Below are 20,000 nucleotides of genomic sequence, written 5' to 3'. Positions count from 1 at the left end.
GTACGAACCCCCAAACTTTTTAGAAAGCTGTGTTTCTTCACATTTTTCATGCAAACGGCCTCGGAACAAAACATTGATGCTTCTGCATGAATAATCTTTATCTAGCCTCTTAAACAGCATATTTGGAGCCCAGCGCATATAATGACTGTGATCGGAAGATATTTACACGCTACCATGTTGTTAGATGGTCAGCTTAGGTCCCGTGAAATGCGGAACTAAGGGGCGGGACTTTCGAGCTCTATTGAAACCCATTGTAAAAACATGGCTATTGAACAACAAAGGCCTCTTCATGTAGCCTTGTAGTCTATTCTCCCATTGAACCCCATTATAAGGTGTGGCTATAGAACTACAAATATGGCCTCGTCAGTCTTGGACTTACGGCCCGTACCCACACAGAGTAATTCCGCTCCGCTCTCATTGAGCGGGACGCGATTTGATATAGACGAGCTCTCTATATCATGCATATTTGATGGTCCAATAACCAATCAGATGGGCGTATGGGTAGCAAGGGCGGGAGTTACAAAAAAAATTGAAAAACATGGCGGCGATTTCTGTGATTTCCAACATCACGTTTTTGCTTAATATAAAGACCCTAAATGCTTATAAATGTCACGACTACCACGGATTGATGTAAAAATGCACCACGAACTTATGTAACACAAATAGGTTACCCCACATTGCCATTTGATCACTCGATGTTTTGAGCTAACCGGGTAAGCTAATGTTAGCATTTTACCAGAACCAGGCAGCTACAAGCTTATATTAGACTACTTCTGTACTTCTATAATAATATAATGGGGCTTAAATGTTATCTAGGACCAAAATACAATCGCATTTAAGCCATGTACACACTGTGTTGTGATATTGGGTGAGTAATGTGTGCAAACGACCGTTCGCCGTTTGTTATCTCGCTCGGTCTACCCGTTGTCAGCTATGAGACACAGGCCGCGCCGCGAGGGTCGAAAGTCGGGTGAGCAGCGTAGTTAGCCCCGGGGAGAATCTAATGGGAGTATCCGTGACCACACCCCCAGCGCGATATTGCGCGTCGCGGATCCCGCCTGGCAGTTTCCTTCTTTTCTCCCATTAAACCCCATTATAAGGCGTGGCCATTGAACTACAAATATGGCCTCGTCAGTCTTGGACTTACATAGATGTGCTGCTGTGTGTATCTGAGGTGCAGGTTGTGCAGTATGGCTCCTTCATGGAGGTCCTGTATTGTAGTCTTCTCTCCAGGGCTCCGAACCGGTTCAAGGAACGAAAACGAAAACCGAAAACGAACGAAATTTTATGGAATTTTACAAGGAACGGAAACGGAAACGAAAACGAAATGGTCTTCAAGTGTTCCGGAACAAAAATGTTATTCTGAAATCCACAAACCGGTTAATAACGTTTTTTTTTCGTTCTCTTTATTTCATACAAGTGCTCGATTTTGTTTGAGGAGCAACCATGGCGACGAGCAGTCTTTTAGTTCGGCTACTGACGTGTATGAGGGGAAACATGCATACAGCAACAGCATTTTGCTTCACCTGAGCTCTTGCCGCCGATTGATAACATATTGAGGAGCATTGGCCAATCAGAGTGCGACTGTGCATTGTATGGAGAAACTTCCTCAGTTTAGGATGTGCTTCTCCTCAGAGATTTTGATAGGAAACTAGAACTAAACTGTCTCTGTTCTCCTGGCTTTCTCGTAGTGATTGGAAGTTGGCTCTAATAAACCCGCCCTAAAGTTGTTGACCACCCAATATCAAATAAGTTTTTGTAAGAGAAGTGACACTTTACCCGCGCTGTTCTTCAGTCTCATTCACGGACAGTAGGCCTACAGAGTTTTATATTGACACCATGGAGAGCAAAAGAGAACATGTCTTGAGATCGGTGTTGGGATTCCTACAGGGACAGAGTATTTGGACCATACAGTCTATGATTTGCAAAGGAATTGGATAGGCGATTTGATGAACCTCATTCGCAGAGTGCTCTCGAGAGGCAACTGGTGGGTAAGTCATGTTTAGCTTACTACTTGTAATGGCACCGCCGAGTGCCTCGATGTTCAATGCGGTTATGGCAAATTATGTTGTCGTAAAGTTACTGAAGTGCTTTTGTTGTGCGCAGCGTATCCCACTGTCGGTTGTAGAGAAGAGAGGTGAGAGCTGGTGTTTTATGTGCTGTAAGGACGTCTTGTTTATCTGTTGTTGTGGTCAATGCGGGATGAAGTCATTCGTGGCAGATGGACAGATGCTAGCTGACGTTAGCTGGCCCGCTCAATGTTTCGATGGTTTCCTCAGTAAGTTATTGCGCAATATTTCCTGGCTGTCATCACGAATAACAGTAGGTCGCGTGTGACAACAAGCAGGGATAGAGAAAGACAGCGCATTTGTTGTTGTTTAAGTTATTATTCTCTTCTGTCGTGCAGAGGCTGGGCTGATGGGATGGACTACGTGGAAACTCATTTTGTGACGCTTGTCTGTTAGGCTACAAAAGGTCTCAGGTTTTGTGGTGATGGACTGGAATGGTTGGTAGCCGATATGAGAGCATATCCGAGGTTTCAGACTATGCAACCTGTCCCTTCTCTAGAACTAGTGACCCCTTGCATCGTGCACATCTCAAAACAGTTTGGGATTTTTTTGTGGAGCAAACTGTGTCCCTTTTACTTACACGGTTCACTTGCTGCAAACCTCATCATGGCCTATTAAATAGAGCTAGGCAAGAACTGAAATCCATGCCTATCGACACCTCTTATTATGCTGACGTTTACCTGCGCTATTCCAGAGATTTTTTTAGGAACTCTCTCTGGCTATTTTTTTAAACTATTGTGCCTCCCTAATCAACATCCACCCACCGCTACTGGGCTGGCATAGGCTTTTGATAAGAATTATAGGCATCCGGTTAAATCTGCCAGGATGGATAGCCCATCTGAGTGTTTTTGGGTGTGTTATTATTTTTGAGAATAGCTGTGTAAATCAAGGGGAAATAATGAGTACGTCTATTCTAAGATAAAGTCCACGAAAGTAGACTTAATATGGCCGTTAAACACTGCAGGAACGTTAAGAACGAACGTTATTTTTCGTTCCGAACCGGTTCAGGAACGATATTTTTGTGGGGGAACGATTGCAGGAACGAAAACGTTAAACTGAAACTTGCCTGAACCGTTCGGAACGGAACGTTTGAAAAATAATTTCGTTTTCAAGCCCTGCTTCTCTCCCATTAAAACCCATTATAACACATGGCTATTGAACTACAAATATGGCCTCTTCAGGTAGCGACTTACGTAGATGTGCTGCTGTGTGTATCTGAGGTGCAGGTTGTGCAGTATGGCTCCTTCATGGAGGTCCTGTAATGTGGACATGTCTTCCACCCCCTGGTGGCATTCTGAGGGCATTGCACTCACGCGCTGGTTAGTCAAGGCCTTGACCTTATACGTGTAGACCTGCGAGGGGAACACACACACACACACACACGCATGAACGCACGCACGCACACACAAACACACACACACACACTCAGCAAATTTCGAGCCCTATCCACTCCAATGGACCCCCACCCATCTTCAAAAATCGGATTGTGTGTGGGCCCCCTATATACAGACTCAGTCACACTTCACCCACCTGAACGACACTGCTGGCAATTGCCATTGCTACATATAGTAGAAGTGCTATATCACTGCTATAGACACCGACTTGAATAGAGGTAGGAGTGCTCTTTTAATGCCATAGTCAAGTGGGAATATTAACGTACTGCCTTATACTTAAGTACTTTTCTCCAGCTATTGGACTACAAAAATGTCCTCTTCAGGTAGCTCAGTGTGTAGTCTTTCATATGGAAACCAATTATAAAACACAGCTATGCAACTACAAAAATGGCGGCCAACAGTGGCTGCATACGTACCTCTCCGTAGTCACAGGCCAACAGTGGCTACATACGTACCTCTCCGTAGTCACAGGCGAAGGTGACCAACAGTGGCTGCATACGTACCTTTCCGTAGTCACAGGTGACCAACAGTGGCTGCATACGTACCTCTACATAGTCACAGGCGAAGGTGACCAACAGTGGCTGCATACGTACCTCTCCGTAGTCACAGGCGAAGGTGACCAACAGTGGCTACATACGTACCTCTCCGTAGTCACAGGCGAAGGTGACCACGCCCTCTGCACAGGTGCGAATGGAGCACGGCAGGTACACGCCATCCTCCTTCAGCCACACACGCGACCCCTGTAAGAAACAACACACACACACACACACACACACACACACACACACACACACACACACACACAGTTATTAGCAAAAACACAAGTACAACTTGTGCATGTGTGTGTGTGTGTGTGTGTGTGTGTGTGTCTGTGTGTGTGTGTGTGTGTGTGTCTGTGTGTGTGTATGTGTGTGGCATAAATGACCCCGACAGTGGACGCTTTATGGTTTAAACATATTTCACATTCTTGTGTACATTCAGCCACAAACACACACACACACACGCATGCGCGCGCACACACACACACACACACACACACACACACACACACACACCCAGCAGCAGCAGCTGTGCTTGGTAATAAGAGGTGCATGAGTCGAGTCGTGCATCATCTGCCAGAGCTGTGAGGCTCAGTGTTGCCAGATTGGCCCGTTACCCGCCAAATTGGGCTACTTGGGATGGCCGTCTGCGGGTAAAAACGGGAAAAGTTTACTATTTGGTGTTTTTTTCTGCAGCTTTGTGCCCTTAGAAATCAATGCAATTTGTTGAAATTGGGAGGAATTTAGCGCATTTTGGCGTTTTTTGAGAACCCTTTGGGCGGGATTTGATCACACACATCTGGCAACACTGCTCAGAGCGTAGAGCAGCCATGATGTTCAATTGAGGAGCAGCCATCCTGCTCAGCTGCACAGAGAACACAAAGAGTTGATTCAACACTTCAGAAAGTACTCTGGGACCAAATGCTCTTTTTAGATCAGTGGTTTTCAAATTAGGCACCAGGGCTTGGCATTGGCACCTGCTTACGCACCAGGGCTTGGCATTGGCACCGGCTTACGCACCAGGGCTTGGCATTGGCACCTGCCAACTGGCCAAATGCTGGTAGAACCTGGCTGTGGCTCGAAGTAACTTAAATTTGGTCTCACTAGCTAGCCACGTTGGCAGGTAGCTTATTAGTGGACATGAAACATCACAATAGTCTTATTCTGTTTTTTTGCCATCAATTGTTTGTATTTAAATGGGGGAAAAGTATCTTCACTTTTTTATGTGTCCAATTTACATGCAAAAATGTCCACTAAACCTCTTGGTTTAGCATGGTAAGTTCATAAAGTTTAAAGCAGGCTTAACTCAACAAGTTTTTCTTCTTTTTTTAAGAGTGCTAACCAAAATATTGTAAAACTGGGGGAACACTGAGGAAGGCAGAATGATGACACGTCTGTGTAATAATAAAGAAAGCTATGCATGGTGCGACCTTTTCTCATTTTTCATTTTTTCAGTTTAGCCTGGTAAGGAAAAGAACAAGTGTAAAGAAATCCTGCACACTGTCCATTCCACCAACAAACTTTAATACAACGTTTCGGTCATTCGACCTCCTTCAGGTGAAGGTCGGATGACCGAAACGTTGTATTAAAGTTTCTTGGTGGAATAGACAGAGTGCGAGATTTCTTTGCACTTGACTGACAACCCCGCTTAACTGGGATAACATCCTACGCACCTGCCCAACTACAGAGGTGTGCAAAAGCGTCTTTGTTGAACTGTTTAAGGAAAAGAACAAACCTGTAGCTTGTAGAAAGTCCAAGCGGCAAGTGACCTCGCAAAATCCAGTAGCTATGAGGGCCGGTGGGCAAAGACATTAATGTCACGCCGTACACAGTAAATTTGCCAGTGTTAATTTTGCAGTGTTAAGGCTTATTAACACTATTGGAGTAATTCCAACACCAAATGGAGTGAGATGCTCTCCAGTGTCAGTGACAAATGAAGTTGTTAAATTGTGTGGAGTTAGAAGTACTCCAGAGAGCCCCCGCCTCCTCGAGGTGATGGAGTTTGTCTGCGCCATTGTATGCCCTAGTAACAGAGAACGTAAAGAGAACATTTGACTTTTGGTTCTCTAAAGGTTGGGGTTATTACCAAACCAAAATCTACCACCTAGAAACGTTCCCTTTGGTTACAGTAAAAACCAAGCAGCCATTGGTTTCGGTTCGGTTCTGGATACGTTTCGGATACGTCATTTTTGGTTCTGTTTTGGTTCTCACTGGGTTGCCAGGAAAGTTTAATTTAAGTTCCCAGAACGATATATGTGTGGTTCCCATTCCATTCCCTCGCCATTCTCTCACCGTACCTGTATTGCTTTTCATGTTTGTTCCCTCATCGTTCTCTTATGGTTCCCATAACCTTGATGGTTACATTATAGGTCTGGTCACGTCTGGTTCCCTAGACGTGCTCCTGATGTTCCCCCAACTTTGTTTATACTGTGTTGTTCAGAGCATAAGCAATGATGACTGTCCACCCGATTAAATCATATACGTCTACATATTAGTAACAGTATTTCCTCCAGATTTAATCATGTACACAATCTTTTTTTTATTATTCCATTTCATTCATTTAACTCAACTTGGTTGGGTTGATCTAAGGTTTGGCTGTGCACACAACATCACACAAAAGATGTGTTGAGTGAAAGAAATAACTTGAGAACTTGTTACACCTTTGCCGGTAACAAGCAGGCCCCTCACAACCAATCTGTCCATCAGCGCCTGGCCAAACCTAATTACTTAGTGCTGGTATGTCATGACTCAATTGCTTGCACCTGAAAAACTCCTAATCAATCTGGTCACATGGTACTCTTGAGCCTGTATATAAACCTGGACTGTCACAGTGCTTTAAATATTTGCCTGCCTGCCTGCCTGCTGGCTGGTCAGCATGGCACAGCATAGCGCTTGTTTACCTGCTTTGCAAGCAAGCTAAAGGCGCTTTTGGCTTATGGCATTTGTTAGCTACATCTTGTGCCTTGCTTTGTGAGCTAGTCAGTAACAGCACATGTTACATTGTTTGCTCCATTGTGCACTTGATGTTTGCAAGCAAGCTAAAGGCGCTTTTGGCTTATGGCATTTGTTAGCTACATCTTGTGCCTTGCTTTGTGAGCTGGTCAGTAACAGCACATGTTACATTGCTTGCTCCATTGTGCACTTGAAGTAGATGGTATGGTTATATTTTAAACTTCATTAAGGAAAACATTTGGTATTAATCCCCACTAGATTGTGTTCATACATGCTCAGCTGAAATTTCTCTCACATTGTGGTACAGTACAGTATAGACTAATACATAAAATATAGACATTTTACATGTTTTCAGCAACTTTAAACATTATCTTAAGAGAGCAGTGTGGCAAACTGATGCCAGGCGCAGGGTGTTTCAGTCATGGTGGAGGATGGGAGGTGCTTAATTACCATGATCAGGGTACCTCAACTATGGTGAGAGATAGTGGGGCAGGACCAAAACACATTCACAATAATAAACAAGGTTGGGGGAACATCAGGAGCATGTCTAAGGAACCAAATATGCAACCAACAAGGTTAAGGGAACTACATGGGAAGGGCAAGGGAGCAAACATGACATGAACAGGAATAAAGTGACGGTGAGAGAACAATAAGGGAACGGAATGGGAACTACACATATAACATTCTAGGAACGAAAATTAAACGTTCCTGCCAACCAAGTGAGAACGGAAAAATAACCAAACATGACTCTCTGGGGACGTACCCAGAACTAAACTGGAACCAAGGGCTTGTGTTCCAGGAACCTGCTTAGAACTAAAAAAATGTAAGTAGGGTGCTCCCTGAAACTGCTTTACTCTTTATAGTGTTAGCTTAACACTATAAATCTAACACCAGTGTTTAACACTGATCTGGAGCAGGACCAAATAGACACTAGAACAGTGTTAATTTTAACTCTTTAAGTGTTATTTTAACACTACACAATTTACTGTGTAGCGAAGGGGAGTAGAGTTGCCCAGCTGGGACTCGAACCCAGACCTTCTAGGGTAGTAAACTAGGGCTCTGACTGCTACACCAAAGAGCCCGGCTTGCTGGCACTTTAGTCAGAACACACCCACAATCCTAGTGATGATCACTCCATCACACACGCCTTGGTGGGGGCCACAAGGGTGTGCTAGGGGGGGGAGGGAGGCAACAAGTTGGCAGGAAAAGTGTAGCAAGACAACATAAATAATTAAGTAAATTGAATAAAGTAAGTGTCAGCGTTAGTTCTGGCCAGGCCATGGTAGTCAAGAAGCTCACCCCTTCCCCCCCACCTCTAAATTGCATTAACTAATTGGTTCAGGTGTATCCCTTAACCTGATCATCTTTCTCTGATAGCACCTTAGGCATAGCTAATTCCTGTCCTCCTTAATCATATGCTGCTTGCTTTTTGCTGTAGAGGCCCCGTTAAAGGAATTCATGCTGCCCATTCACTAATGTTACCTATTTCATGAATACTTACCACCACCATCAAATTCTAAGTATTCATTATGACTGGGAAAATTGCACTTTTCATACATGAAAAGGGGGATCTTCTCCATGGTCCGCCATTTTGAATTTCCAAAAATAGCCATTTTTAGCTGCAAAAATGACTCTGCTTGGACCATACTAGAAAATATGTGCTTATTACTTCGAAAACTTTCATGTAAATATCATATTTGGCAATATACAGCCCAGTTTCAATGAGCAGCATAGTTGCAGTACCTTTTTTGACCATTTCCTGCACAGTGTCCCGTTAAGGAAAACAACACTATATAAATGCAATCCATTTACCATCGGGAATCAAAAAGAACAACAACTTTAGATCAGCCCTATTTAATGCACTGGGCAGCACACAGAAGAAGCACATCATGTGTGTGTGCGAGTGCACGTGCATCCATGCGTGTGTGTGTGTGTGTGCATTTGTGTGTGTGTGTGTGTGTGTGTGTGTGTGTGTGTGTGTGTGTGTGTGTGTGCGTGCGTGCGAGTGCAAGCGCATCCATGCGTGTGTGAGTGTGTGTATCACAACATAGGGTCTGGTGCTTTGATGGTCAAACCTGCTTGGGTATGCTTGACTAAACTAGAGAGAGGTGTGTGTGTGTGTGTGTGTGCATGTGCGTGTGTGTGTGCGACTGAACAGGAGCATGTGGGATGTGGTGTGTGTGTGTGTGTGTGTGTGTGTGTGTGTGTGTGTGTGTGTGTGTGTGTGTGTGTGTGTGTGTGTGTGTGTGTGTGTGTGTGTGTGTGTGTGTGTGCGCGTGTGCTGGTGCTCCTGACAACGTTTGGATGGTCAACAGCTTGGGTATGTTTGACTAAACCCGACAAGTGTGTGTGTGTGTGTGTGTGTCTCTGTGTGTGTGTGTGTGTGTGTGTGTGTGTGTGTGTGTGTGTGTGTGTGTGTGTGTGTGTGTGTGTGTGTGTGTATGTGTGTGCGTGTGTGTGTGTGTGTGTGCGTGTGCGTGTGTGTGTGTGCGTGCGTGCGTGCGTGTGTGTGTGTGATTACAGAAATTAGGTCAAGTAGTTGGAGGCGCTCTCTCTCTCTCACACACACACACACACACACACACACACACACACACACACACACACACACACACACACACACACACACACACACCTCACTGTAGTGTTATGACATGTGACATGTAAACAGAGGGTGTGTTTGTGTGTTAGAGAGAGAGAGAGAGAGAGAGAGAGAGAGAGAGAGAGAGAGAGAGAGAGAGAGAGAGAGAGAGAGAGAGGGACAGAGAGAGAGAGTTTGCGTGTGTACTTGTATTTAACAGACAAAGAGAGAACTAAGGATGATTGGCTTCTCAAAAAAACGAGTTCAAAAAATCTCATAGCCCCTTAACACGCGCCGTCGCACCACTGGAACATTGCAATAGCCACGGAAAAAAAACTTGACCATCATAATACTACACCACTATGACAGATTCGTCATGCCAATAAAGCATTATTGAATTGAATTGAATTGAATTGAATTGAATTGAGTTGAGTTGTGTGTGTGTGTGTGAGAGCGAGAGTGCGAGAAAGAGAGATAGAGAGCGCACATACCAGTGGAACGCTGTAACAGTCACTGAACAAACTTTACCATAGTACTACACCACTATGACAGTACACAGGGCCTTTAGTAATACATTACTACCACAGTACTACACCACTATGACAGTACACAGGGCCTTTAGTAATACATTACTACCATAGTACTACACCACTATGACAGTACACAGGTCCTTTAGTAATACATTACTATCACAGTACTACACCACTATGACAGTACACATGGTCTTTAGTAATACATTACTACCATAGTACTACACCACTATGACAGTACACAGGGCCTTTAGAAATACATTACTACCATGGTACTACACCACTATGACAGTACACAGGGCCTTTAGAAATACATTACTACCATGGTACTACACCACTATGACTGTACACAGGGCCTTTAGTAATACCTAACGACATGGACATTCTGGTAACAGTTGATTTATTGAAGGAGGAAACCAACGGAGGTTTCGAGGTGCAGGTAGCGGGTATATCAGTTTTGTAGAAGAAGATACCGCACACTCTTGTCCATCGTGCTGCAATTTATTAAGAAAACAACGTTTCGGCCCATATGGCCTTTCTCAAGTTGAGAAAAGGTTGATTTCTTAATAAATTGCAGCACGATGGACAAGAGTGTGCGGTATCTTCTTCTAAAAAACAGTTGAGTTATATCAGGGGCCGTGTCTTACTGGGTTAAAATTAGTGTTGCACCGATACCGATACCAGTATCAGTGGATCGGTGGATCGGCACTAAAATGGTGGTATCGGTATCGGCGAGTACCAACAAATAGGGCAACGATACCATTTACAGGTGCTTGTATGGCACTTAAACAGCCTTGAAATTAGTTATTCCATAGAGGTATTTAAAATGTATAAAAAGTTTTGCTGGATTCACTTTGTATTAGTCTTTTTCCTGTTTCACAAAGGTAGGCAGAAGCCTGACAAAGCCATGCAATGATTTTACATCCAAGTAGTATGCACTGCAGCCCTTCACAGGGTGGTATCGGTATCGGTATAATATCGGTATCGGCCGATACTGCACGGCCAGGTATCGAGTATCGTATCGGGGCCAAAAAATGGTATCGGTGCAACACTAGTTAAAATACAGCATGGAAGCCGACAGGGGAGGACAAAGGGGTCAGTTGTCCCGGGCCCAGGGAGACAGACAGGGGGCCCAAAACTGGGTTTCCATTGCATTGTATTTATTGGTTAGGGGGCCCTTTCAGATGACTTTGCCCTGGGCCCATCAAAAGCTGTCAGCGGCCCTGCCTATGACTGAAAGGAAGGTGCAGACTTCCACTGTAAAGATGCATTGCATGTCATATCATTGGCTTCTTATTGCATTGCATTGTATGTATTGGGTGTGGGGGCCCATTCAGATGTCATCATGACTTTGTCCAGGGCCCAGGGAGAATTGGCTTCTCATTGCATTGCATTGCATTGTATGTAATGGGTGAGGGGGCCCATTCAGATGACTTTGTCCTGGGCCCAGCTACAGCTGTCAGCGGCCCTGATCAGCAGTAGTTGGTAGCTGGCATGTTTGGAGGAGGAGGTGCTGGATCTGGTATTTGGAGGAGGANGTGCTGGGTCTGATGTTAGGAGGAGGAGGTGCTGGATCTGATGTTTGGAGGAGGAGGTGCTGGATCTGGTGTTTGGAGAAGGAGGTGCTGGGTCTGGTATTTGGAGGAGGAGGTGCTGNGTCTGATGTTTGGAGGAGGAGGTGCTGGATCTGGTATTTGGAGGAGGAGGTGCTGGATCTGAACTCTTGTCTGTGGACAATATACTTTCTATAGTTTATGGTTTCAATTGTCTAGATCAGTGTTTCCCAACCAGGGGTACATGTACCACTAGGGGTACGCGAGCACACTGCAGGGGGTACTTGAAAAAATGTAATTTTAAGAAATGCATGGAGCATAGTCACACTGCAATAGAAAAAGCGATGTAAAACAAGTTAGAGGGTATTCGTGGCACAACAAAAAGTCTTGGGGGGTACATGACACAAAAAAGGTTGGGAAACACTGCTCTAGATCTTTACCTTGCAGCTGCTAAATGTGTGTCAGTAGAATTTTTTTAATTGCAGACACAACTGAAGAAGTGGAGTGTGTGTGTGTGTGTGTGTGTGTGTGTGTGTGTGTGTGTGTGTGTGTGTGTGTGTGTGTGTGTGTGTGTGTGTGTGTGTGTGTGTGTGTGTGTTAATCGTGGGCACGTTTCGATGCTTGAGTCTATGTAAAAGGTCATGCCACATACAAACGCACACACACTCAAACACACACACACACACACACACACACACACACACACACACTGGGTCTTTGTTCCGTGTGGGTTCTCACTGGCACACTCACACACATCCTGATATTTGACACCACAGTACACACACGCACGCACGCACGCATGCACGCACGCACGCACACACACACACACACACCAAACACACAGTTGGCGCATTTTTTCTTTTTTTTCCCTCTCATTCTCTCGCTCCCTGACTTCCATTTCCTGTCTCTCTCTCTCTCTCTCTCTCCCTCTCTCTCTCTCCCTCTCTCTCTCTCTCTCTCTCTCTCCCTCTCGCTCTCCCTCTATCTCTCTCTCCTTCTCTCTCATCCATCTCTCTCCCTCTCTCTCTCTCGCTCTCCCTCTATCTCTCTCTCTCTCTCTCTCTCTCTCTCTCTCTCTCTGTTGTTCTTCTTCTCCATATGCAAGCTATCTCTCTTGCTCTCCTTCGCACACACTCAAGCTCTCTCTCTCTCTCTCTTCTTACTCCACCTCTCTCCCCCATCTCTCTATCTTTCAACCCCCTTCTCTCTTCATGTTATTTTTGCTGCTCTCTTTCAGACCGCTCAACCCCCCTCTCTCTATCCATCTCTCTCTCTCCTTGTTTCTTTCTCTCTCATTCTCCCTCTGTTCTCCCTTACTCCATCTCTCATTTTCAATCATTTCTCTCTCTCTCTCTCTCTCTCCCTCTCTCTCTCTCTCTCTCTCTCTCTAAGACATCTTCATGAAAATAAATCGGTAAAAAGTAGGTAGGCCTACTGACTAACTGAGGATCTTTTTCACAAACTTCACAAACAAACAAACAATAGAATGTACACTACTGTGGTATATGTGGGCTTGGGCTTCAATGAATGTGGGCTTCAATGAATGTCAACTTTTAGTGAAAATAATTTAAAAAAATAGTGCAACTATTAGTGGTGTCAACAATGATCAATCCGGCGATGCAATGTGGGGCATGGACGATCCAATTCAATGCGGCAAGTTCCAGAATCGATGCGGCAATTTTTTTAAGTTTCAATTACTTCCGTGGATATTTCGGGAGCAAATGAATGTTAAATTAAATTAAAGTACTTCAAAGCATTGCAAGACTGATACAGACTGATCCAGACTGATACAGAAAACAGCCATATTGTAGCTCAGTATCTGACTACTTGTATTGCCTCATCATGACTGATGAAACATTTGCTTTGCATTCAGAAGAAATGTAATGCATTGCAATGCATTGTAGAATTGAATCGGATCAGATCGAATCGCTCCCTCCCGAATCGTGATCGAATCAGATCGTGAGGGCAGTGCCAATCCACACCATTAGCAACTATACGTTGCAGTATCATGATAGAACATTTTGATTTTTCCAAAACCAAAAAATAAGGCTGAAGTTATTTCAAGCCACAGCCAAGTTTTACCAGTATTTATAGAAAGATGCTGCAACTCCTGTCTGTGACCAACCAAGCTCAAGAAAATGTTTCGTTTTGGCATCGTATGCTTTTCTTGATGCCAGATGACCAGTCCAGCCCCACCTGGAAAATGCCCTGAACAGAAACATAAAGCCAAACCTAGTTCTTAACTATTCAATCAAGACATTACATTCAGAATTTCTTGCCTCGTGTTTCTTGAATGCAATGGACCTGACAGAATGGTAGAGTATGTGTGTCCCTGATGTCTGCTCTTGAAGCTTGTTTGACGTGTGTGTGTGTGTGTGTGTGTGTGTGTGTGTGTGTGTGTGTGTGTGTGTGTGCGTGCACGTGTGTAGGTTGACGACCTCTCACTCGCGCAGTCTGTAGGCCATGACTGTTATGAAAACACACACACACACACACACACACACACACACACACACACATACACATACACACACACACACCTTATCTCTTCCACCTGCTGGAATGAGTCCAATACAGCGAAGGCGTGTGTGTGAGAGAGAGAGAGAAAGAAAGGAAAAAAAGAAAGAGGAAAAATAGAAAGAAAGAGAGAGAGACAGAGAGAGAGAGAAAGAGAGAGTGAGTGCAGCGGCAGCCTCATGTGAGTAAGCTCTTTTTACACACGCCTCATCATCTGCAGTTGGATTTGGTCCAGTTGGCGTAACTGACATCTCTTATCAGCTCACCACCTGTAACCTGGCAGAGCATTGTGACATCATCACAGCTCTGGAATTCAAATTTGAAATTTCAAATTCAAATGTGGCAGTTGGTCACGGCGTAACTGGTTTGTGGAGGAACCCAAAAAAATACCTAAGGATCCCCAGAGGTTCAAAGCTGAAGCTAATTTTTGTTTTGTTTTTTTCTGATCATTAATGTTAACTCTTTGTAACTTAAGCTGTTTTGTAGAACTCTTCAGACAGACACAGCAACACCACAATTAATCAGCAGAACTGTGTAAATATGTTAGACAAATAAACAAACTTTGCTTAACTCTACACAACTGTAAAAAATGTTTTTGTACCTAATTGTTAACACACCCATCACGTTACTAGCACACATTGCAGCAATTAGACACAGACAGTAAAAATTAAAACCACACTTTGCCTCTTGCTGTCTCTATTCACTAACCCATTAACACACAGCGTTATTCATTTGTTGTTACCAGAATGGCAATGACCGAGTCGTAGTGCATTACTAAAAGCCCTGTTTTATAACATAGTAGAGTAGTACTACGGCAATTAACCTTTCAATCAGTAAGTTACGTTTAACTGATGTTTTTTTCTGCATGGCAGCCACGGCCACCGGTGTGTGAATGTGAGTGTGAATGGGTGAATGTGAGGCATAAATGTAAAGCGCTTTGAGTGCTCGAAGGAGTGGAAAGGCGCTATATAAATGCAGTCCATTTACCATTTACCATGTTAATAATTCAGAATTAAATAGTTCCACCGAATTTACTTTGATCTTTCCTTTCATCCTGAATTAAGAGGTGTTTACATGACGTTTACAAAGCGGAACTAAGCTTCATTTAGAATTGAAGTCAGGGTTTTTTTTCAGAATTAAATGGCTCATGTAAGCGTAGCAAATGACTATTACAGCGTGCCTCAGATAGTAGGCTATGGCGTGCATTATGGGACGACAAATGATAACGACAAAGATTTGAAGCTTGGAAGCAATATCTGCGTAACGTGAATTGTGTTCACAGTTAGGCTACTATGCAAAACGAATGTTCGATAAATGGGTGTTTAGGTACTGTTTGCAAATTGTGTCTTATAAAATTACAAACTGATTGCAAAGCCGTTTTGTGCTATAGGCTAGGCGAAGCTTGTGCAATTTGGTGATAGATTGTGCATCTGTGTGATGAGTTTTGCAAAAACAAGAAGAGTAACAAAATAGTGAACAGAGAAGAACTGTAAGAGTGGTCTCAAGATCAAGACCTGTCTCAAGTAACACAACACAACAGGTAGCTGAAAGCCTTAGCCCACCCATTGCCAATAGCTGTGTATATATGGCGCTTGTTTCGCCGATCGGAATAGTTCTGATCCGATTAGTCTGAATGAAGTGTAGACTATACATTGAAATGACCTCGAACGTTCCAATACGTGTCACGCGCGGTTACCAGGGACCGTGGTTAGTAACAGGCCTGGTTATATGGTTGAAACGGAGATAGAGATGGACAAATCTGTTGTCTTACTGATATTTTTAATTTTTCTGAAAGCAGGAAGCGACACTGCTCTAGGGCCTACTTAATCCTTCGCTTACAGACAGGTGCTAAACAGCGGCACTTCGACGTGCTGTTGTCATCAGTTCACTTAAAACACCTCACATACAAGAAAGAAGTCTGTGGAGGAGAGTACGGAGCCAGGATTAGTGGGAGAGAGTTTTTCTGCAGGAATTCAGCGACCAAGAGTGGCGTGAAAATGTTAGGACAACTTTGTTAAAATATGTGACACGATTGCGTCACAAACAACCAAGTGGAATAGAGTGTATAGGCTACATTGACCATCTGATCGGACTACACCACCTCTTCTATTCCAATTACAGTTCTGATCTGATCAAAGAATTCTATTACGATCGGCCCGTATAAAAGGGGATTCCTGATCGGATTAAAAAAATATTCCTATTCTAATTGGATCAGAAGTGTCCATATATACACACAGCTATTGTGACACAGCACTCACCTCCACACATTGCTCATTACACAACAAAATTGCATTCATGCCTCCCTCTTATGAGAAAGCAAACACCCAAATGGTGCCCCAAGGGAGCAGTGCAGTGGGAAGGTACCATGCTCAGGGCACCACAGTCGTGGAGGAGGATGGGGGAGAGCACTGGTTAATTACTATACCCAACCAACCTGGCGGGTCGGGAGTCGAACCGGCAACCTTTGGGCTACAAGACTGATACCTCAATCACATATCCATGACTCTAGCAGTCGTACCCCTGACATGGAGGAGGATGGGGGAAAGCACTGGTTAATCACTACTGGTGGGTTATTTACTCCTGGTGGGTCGGTAGTCGAAACGGCAACCTTTGGGCTACAAGACTGATGCATTTACCACTTGCCTATGACTACCCTAATTAGACAAATTGGCATAGTCCCCCCCCCATAGTCCAACAGCCCTCTAATCCAGGGGTGGGAAACCTTTTTCATTTGGGGGGCCACTTCAAATTCATCCGAGGGCCGCAAAAGTCCTCCGAGGGCCGCTTTATGAACACAAACCAGGATTTCCCCCTGCACTTTAGGCCTATATTGAAGGCAGCCACCTTTAAAACAGACCCCACCTTCTCTAGGTCCCCTGAATATAACTTAATTGTATTGCAAATGTATTTTCTAAGACTCCTTTACAAAGTATGTCATATTTCATGTGAGGCTGCATAACATTAAAATCATATCGGGGGCCGGATAAAACAGCCTCAAGGGCCGCAGACAGCCCTCGAGACATAGGTTCCCCACCCCTGATCTAATCACTATGCCCCCCCTGCCCCAATTCATATCACCTCTCTGTTCTTTTCAGATGTAACCTATTTCATTACATTACATTTGGCAGACACGTTTTATCCAAAGTGACTTCCAATCCTGGAGTCTGAGTAGAGTATTCATACGACTCTAGCGGATAGAGGCCCCCTGAAATTGCAGTTGACATCTGCATACAGTTCGCACAAGTGGCCTAATTGATCAATACATGTTAATAAAGTGTTAATAGACTGTGTGTGTGTGTGTGTGTGTGCGTGTGAGAGAGAGAGAGAGAGAGAGAGAGAGAGAGAGAGAGAGAGAGAGAGAGAGAAAGAGAGAGAGAGGGGGGGAGATGCAGAGAGAGAGAGAGATAGAGAGAGAGATGCAGAGAGCGAGAGGGGGGGGGAGAGAGAGAGATGTGCCAAGATTAGGGATGTGAGTTTGTTTGGGCAAACAATTGCCCCATGAGAGGAAGATGAGAGAAGATAGTTTATGTGTGTGTGTGCGTGTGTGCGTGTGTGTGTGTGTGTGTGTGTGTGTGTGTGTGTGTGTGTGTGTGTGTGTGTGTGTGTGTGTGTGTGCAATTCTTTCTAAGAAAAGAAACAGGAAAAAGGTTGATGGGTTTGGGCAGGGGGGGGGGGTAACTTGGAGGGGGGATGCGGTGTGTGTGTGTGTACGAGTTTGTGTGTGTGTGTGTGTGTGTGTGTGTGTGTGTGTGTGTGTGTGTGTGTGTGTGTGTGTGTGTGTGAAGTTGGAGGGGGAAGGAAATTCCTGAGTATTCCCTTGAGAGACAAAGTCTTCAAACAAGCAACCTGGACCACTCTGAAGCTCTCTCTCTCTCTCTCTCTCTCTCTCTCTCTCTCTCTCTCTGCATCTCCCCCCCCCTCTCTGCATCTCTCTCTCTTTATCTCTCTCTCTGCATCTCTCTCTCTGTCTGTCTGCATCGTTTTCTTTCTGCATCTCTCTATCTATCACTCTCTCTCTCATGAACATTCTCTCTCTTTCTCTATCTTTCCCTCTCATTCTCTCTCTTTCTCTCTCTCTCTTCTTCTTCTTTTCTGTTTGCCGTTCTCATTCCACCTCTGCTTTCTTGGTCCCTTTTGGCCCCCCCTTGGTTTCCTTTCTTTCTTTCTTTCTTTCTTTCTTTCTTTCTTTCTTTCTTTCTTTCTTTGCTCTCTCTCTCTCTCTCGGAACCAGGTCAGTGTGTGAGGACATAAACACACACGCACTCACACACACGCGCGCGCCCCTCTGTGCGCTACAGACGTCAACATGTACATGAACACAAGGGACGGTCGGCGATCGATCAGTTACAGTTTGAACTAAAAAAAGAACACTTCAAACACCTCACCAAAACACAAACACAAACAAACAAACAATCTCTCTCTGTCTCTCTGTCTCTCTCTGTCTCTCTCTGTCTCTCTCTGTCTCTCTCTCTCTCTCTCTCTCTCTCTCTCTCTCTCTCTGCCACACACACAAACACGCGCACACACTTGAAGTTTACCTCTCGAAGAAGTAGCTCCATGATTGTCTGACGGTTCGCCAAAGCGCCAAACGGTCCAGATTACAGTCCAGATTGATCCATATATCTTCTTTCCTTATAGTTTTCGGATTTTAGTTTTTGCCCTCTCGGTTTTGCCTTTGGAAAAAATGGACGAATGAATGAATATATCCGGCTCCGTTGCGGGGTTTCAAGCGTCCTAATGAGGCTAATCCATTTCCAAAAAGTAACGGAATACTTTCTTTACGCTCGTGCGTTGCTCCCTCTGCCTTGTGTCTTGAGGTAAAATGGACGATGGGAGTCAGTGAATGAATGAAAAAATATCCGGATTCGCTTTGACTTTCAAATGAAGTCCCCACTTAGTTTCCTTGTTTTGGAAAAAAAACAGGAACATTCCCTGATGAAGGCTATTCCAAAAGGCCTTGGAGTCTTTCAAAATGTTTGGGCTATAGGGCCTATAACCAAGCCTATGAAAATTAGGTCTTTTTGTTTTAATCTTTGGTAAACTAAATGATAGTGCATTGGTTTTTGTCCCTTTTCCTTGTTCTATATCAGGGAGGATGCTTTGGTTTTGGTTAGAAGGCGTTCTGGAACACAGAGCAAATAAAGCTTTTTGACGTTTCGTGTTTGTTTCAGAATGACATGGAAAGGTGACACACGAAACGTCTTGCTTTAATGTTCGTTCAATCAAATAACAGTATCAAGCTACTTTCCCTATTTCAGCCCTCCGCATCAGGCCTGCAAAGTCGACAACTGATTTCCTCGCTGTGAAGCTTCAGTCCTGGTCGTGTGTTTGAAAGCCATTCAAAGATCCGCAGAACTCCAACCTCACCGCATGTTGCACGTTCTAACTCTATGCACGTGACAAATAAAACTCCTTCTAGGCCTATCAAATTGTATCCATGACTAGTTAGTTCCTCGCGGATCCTTGTTTTGTGTTTTTCCCCTTCACACACAGAGGCAGAGCTAATTTGGACAAGTTACACACTCTGTCGTGTTTAGGAAAGTCATGTGAAACTTCATAGACTAGTTAGCATACTGCATCGCTGTTCCTTGTATTGTTGCACATAGCACACAGCTGGAGAAGTCGCCACATGCAGAGAAACATTTTCCTTCTTTGGAAAAGTAATGTGAAGAGGATCCATACGTCTCACAACCACAACCACGACATACATTTCAAGAAACTAACAACAGTCTGTTGAAGAAGAGCTCATTGTTCAGTCCATTTTACGCAGCGGTTATGGAACCAACAGACAACGCCGAAGACAAAACCTTCATGTTACCTCTGCCAATAGAATAAAATCTGACACATGCACACAAAACAAGGATC

At 44.2% G+C, this 20,000-nt stretch overlaps 1 protein-coding gene across 1 annotated transcript in view; it reads right to left on the bottom strand.

The window, feature by feature from the left end:
- Positions 1-20,000, bottom strand: part of LOC134466170 (unconventional myosin-X-like) — a 68,893-nt gene that overhangs the window by 48,361 nt on the left and 532 nt on the right. Inside the window, exons 1-3 of the mRNA XM_063220067.1 lie at positions 18,674-20,000; positions 4,105-4,203; positions 3,263-3,421 (exon numbers count right to left, since the gene is read on the bottom strand). The exon at positions 18,674-20,000 is cut by the window's right edge and continues 532 nt beyond it. Coding sequence (XP_063076137.1) covers positions 3,263-3,421; positions 4,105-4,203; positions 18,674-18,694 — 279 coding nt within the window. The 5' untranslated portion in view covers positions 18,695-20,000. The remainder of the gene's footprint in view (positions 1-3,262; positions 3,422-4,104; positions 4,204-18,673) is intronic.

This window comes from Engraulis encrasicolus, chromosome 16 (assembly GCF_034702125.1).
Source record: "Engraulis encrasicolus isolate BLACKSEA-1 chromosome 16, IST_EnEncr_1.0, whole genome shotgun sequence".
NCBI lineage: Eukaryota > Metazoa > Chordata > Actinopteri > Clupeiformes > Engraulidae > Engraulis > Engraulis encrasicolus.
The sequence above is the reverse complement of the archived record's forward strand: the minus strand, read 5'-3'. Positions and strand labels throughout refer to the sequence as shown.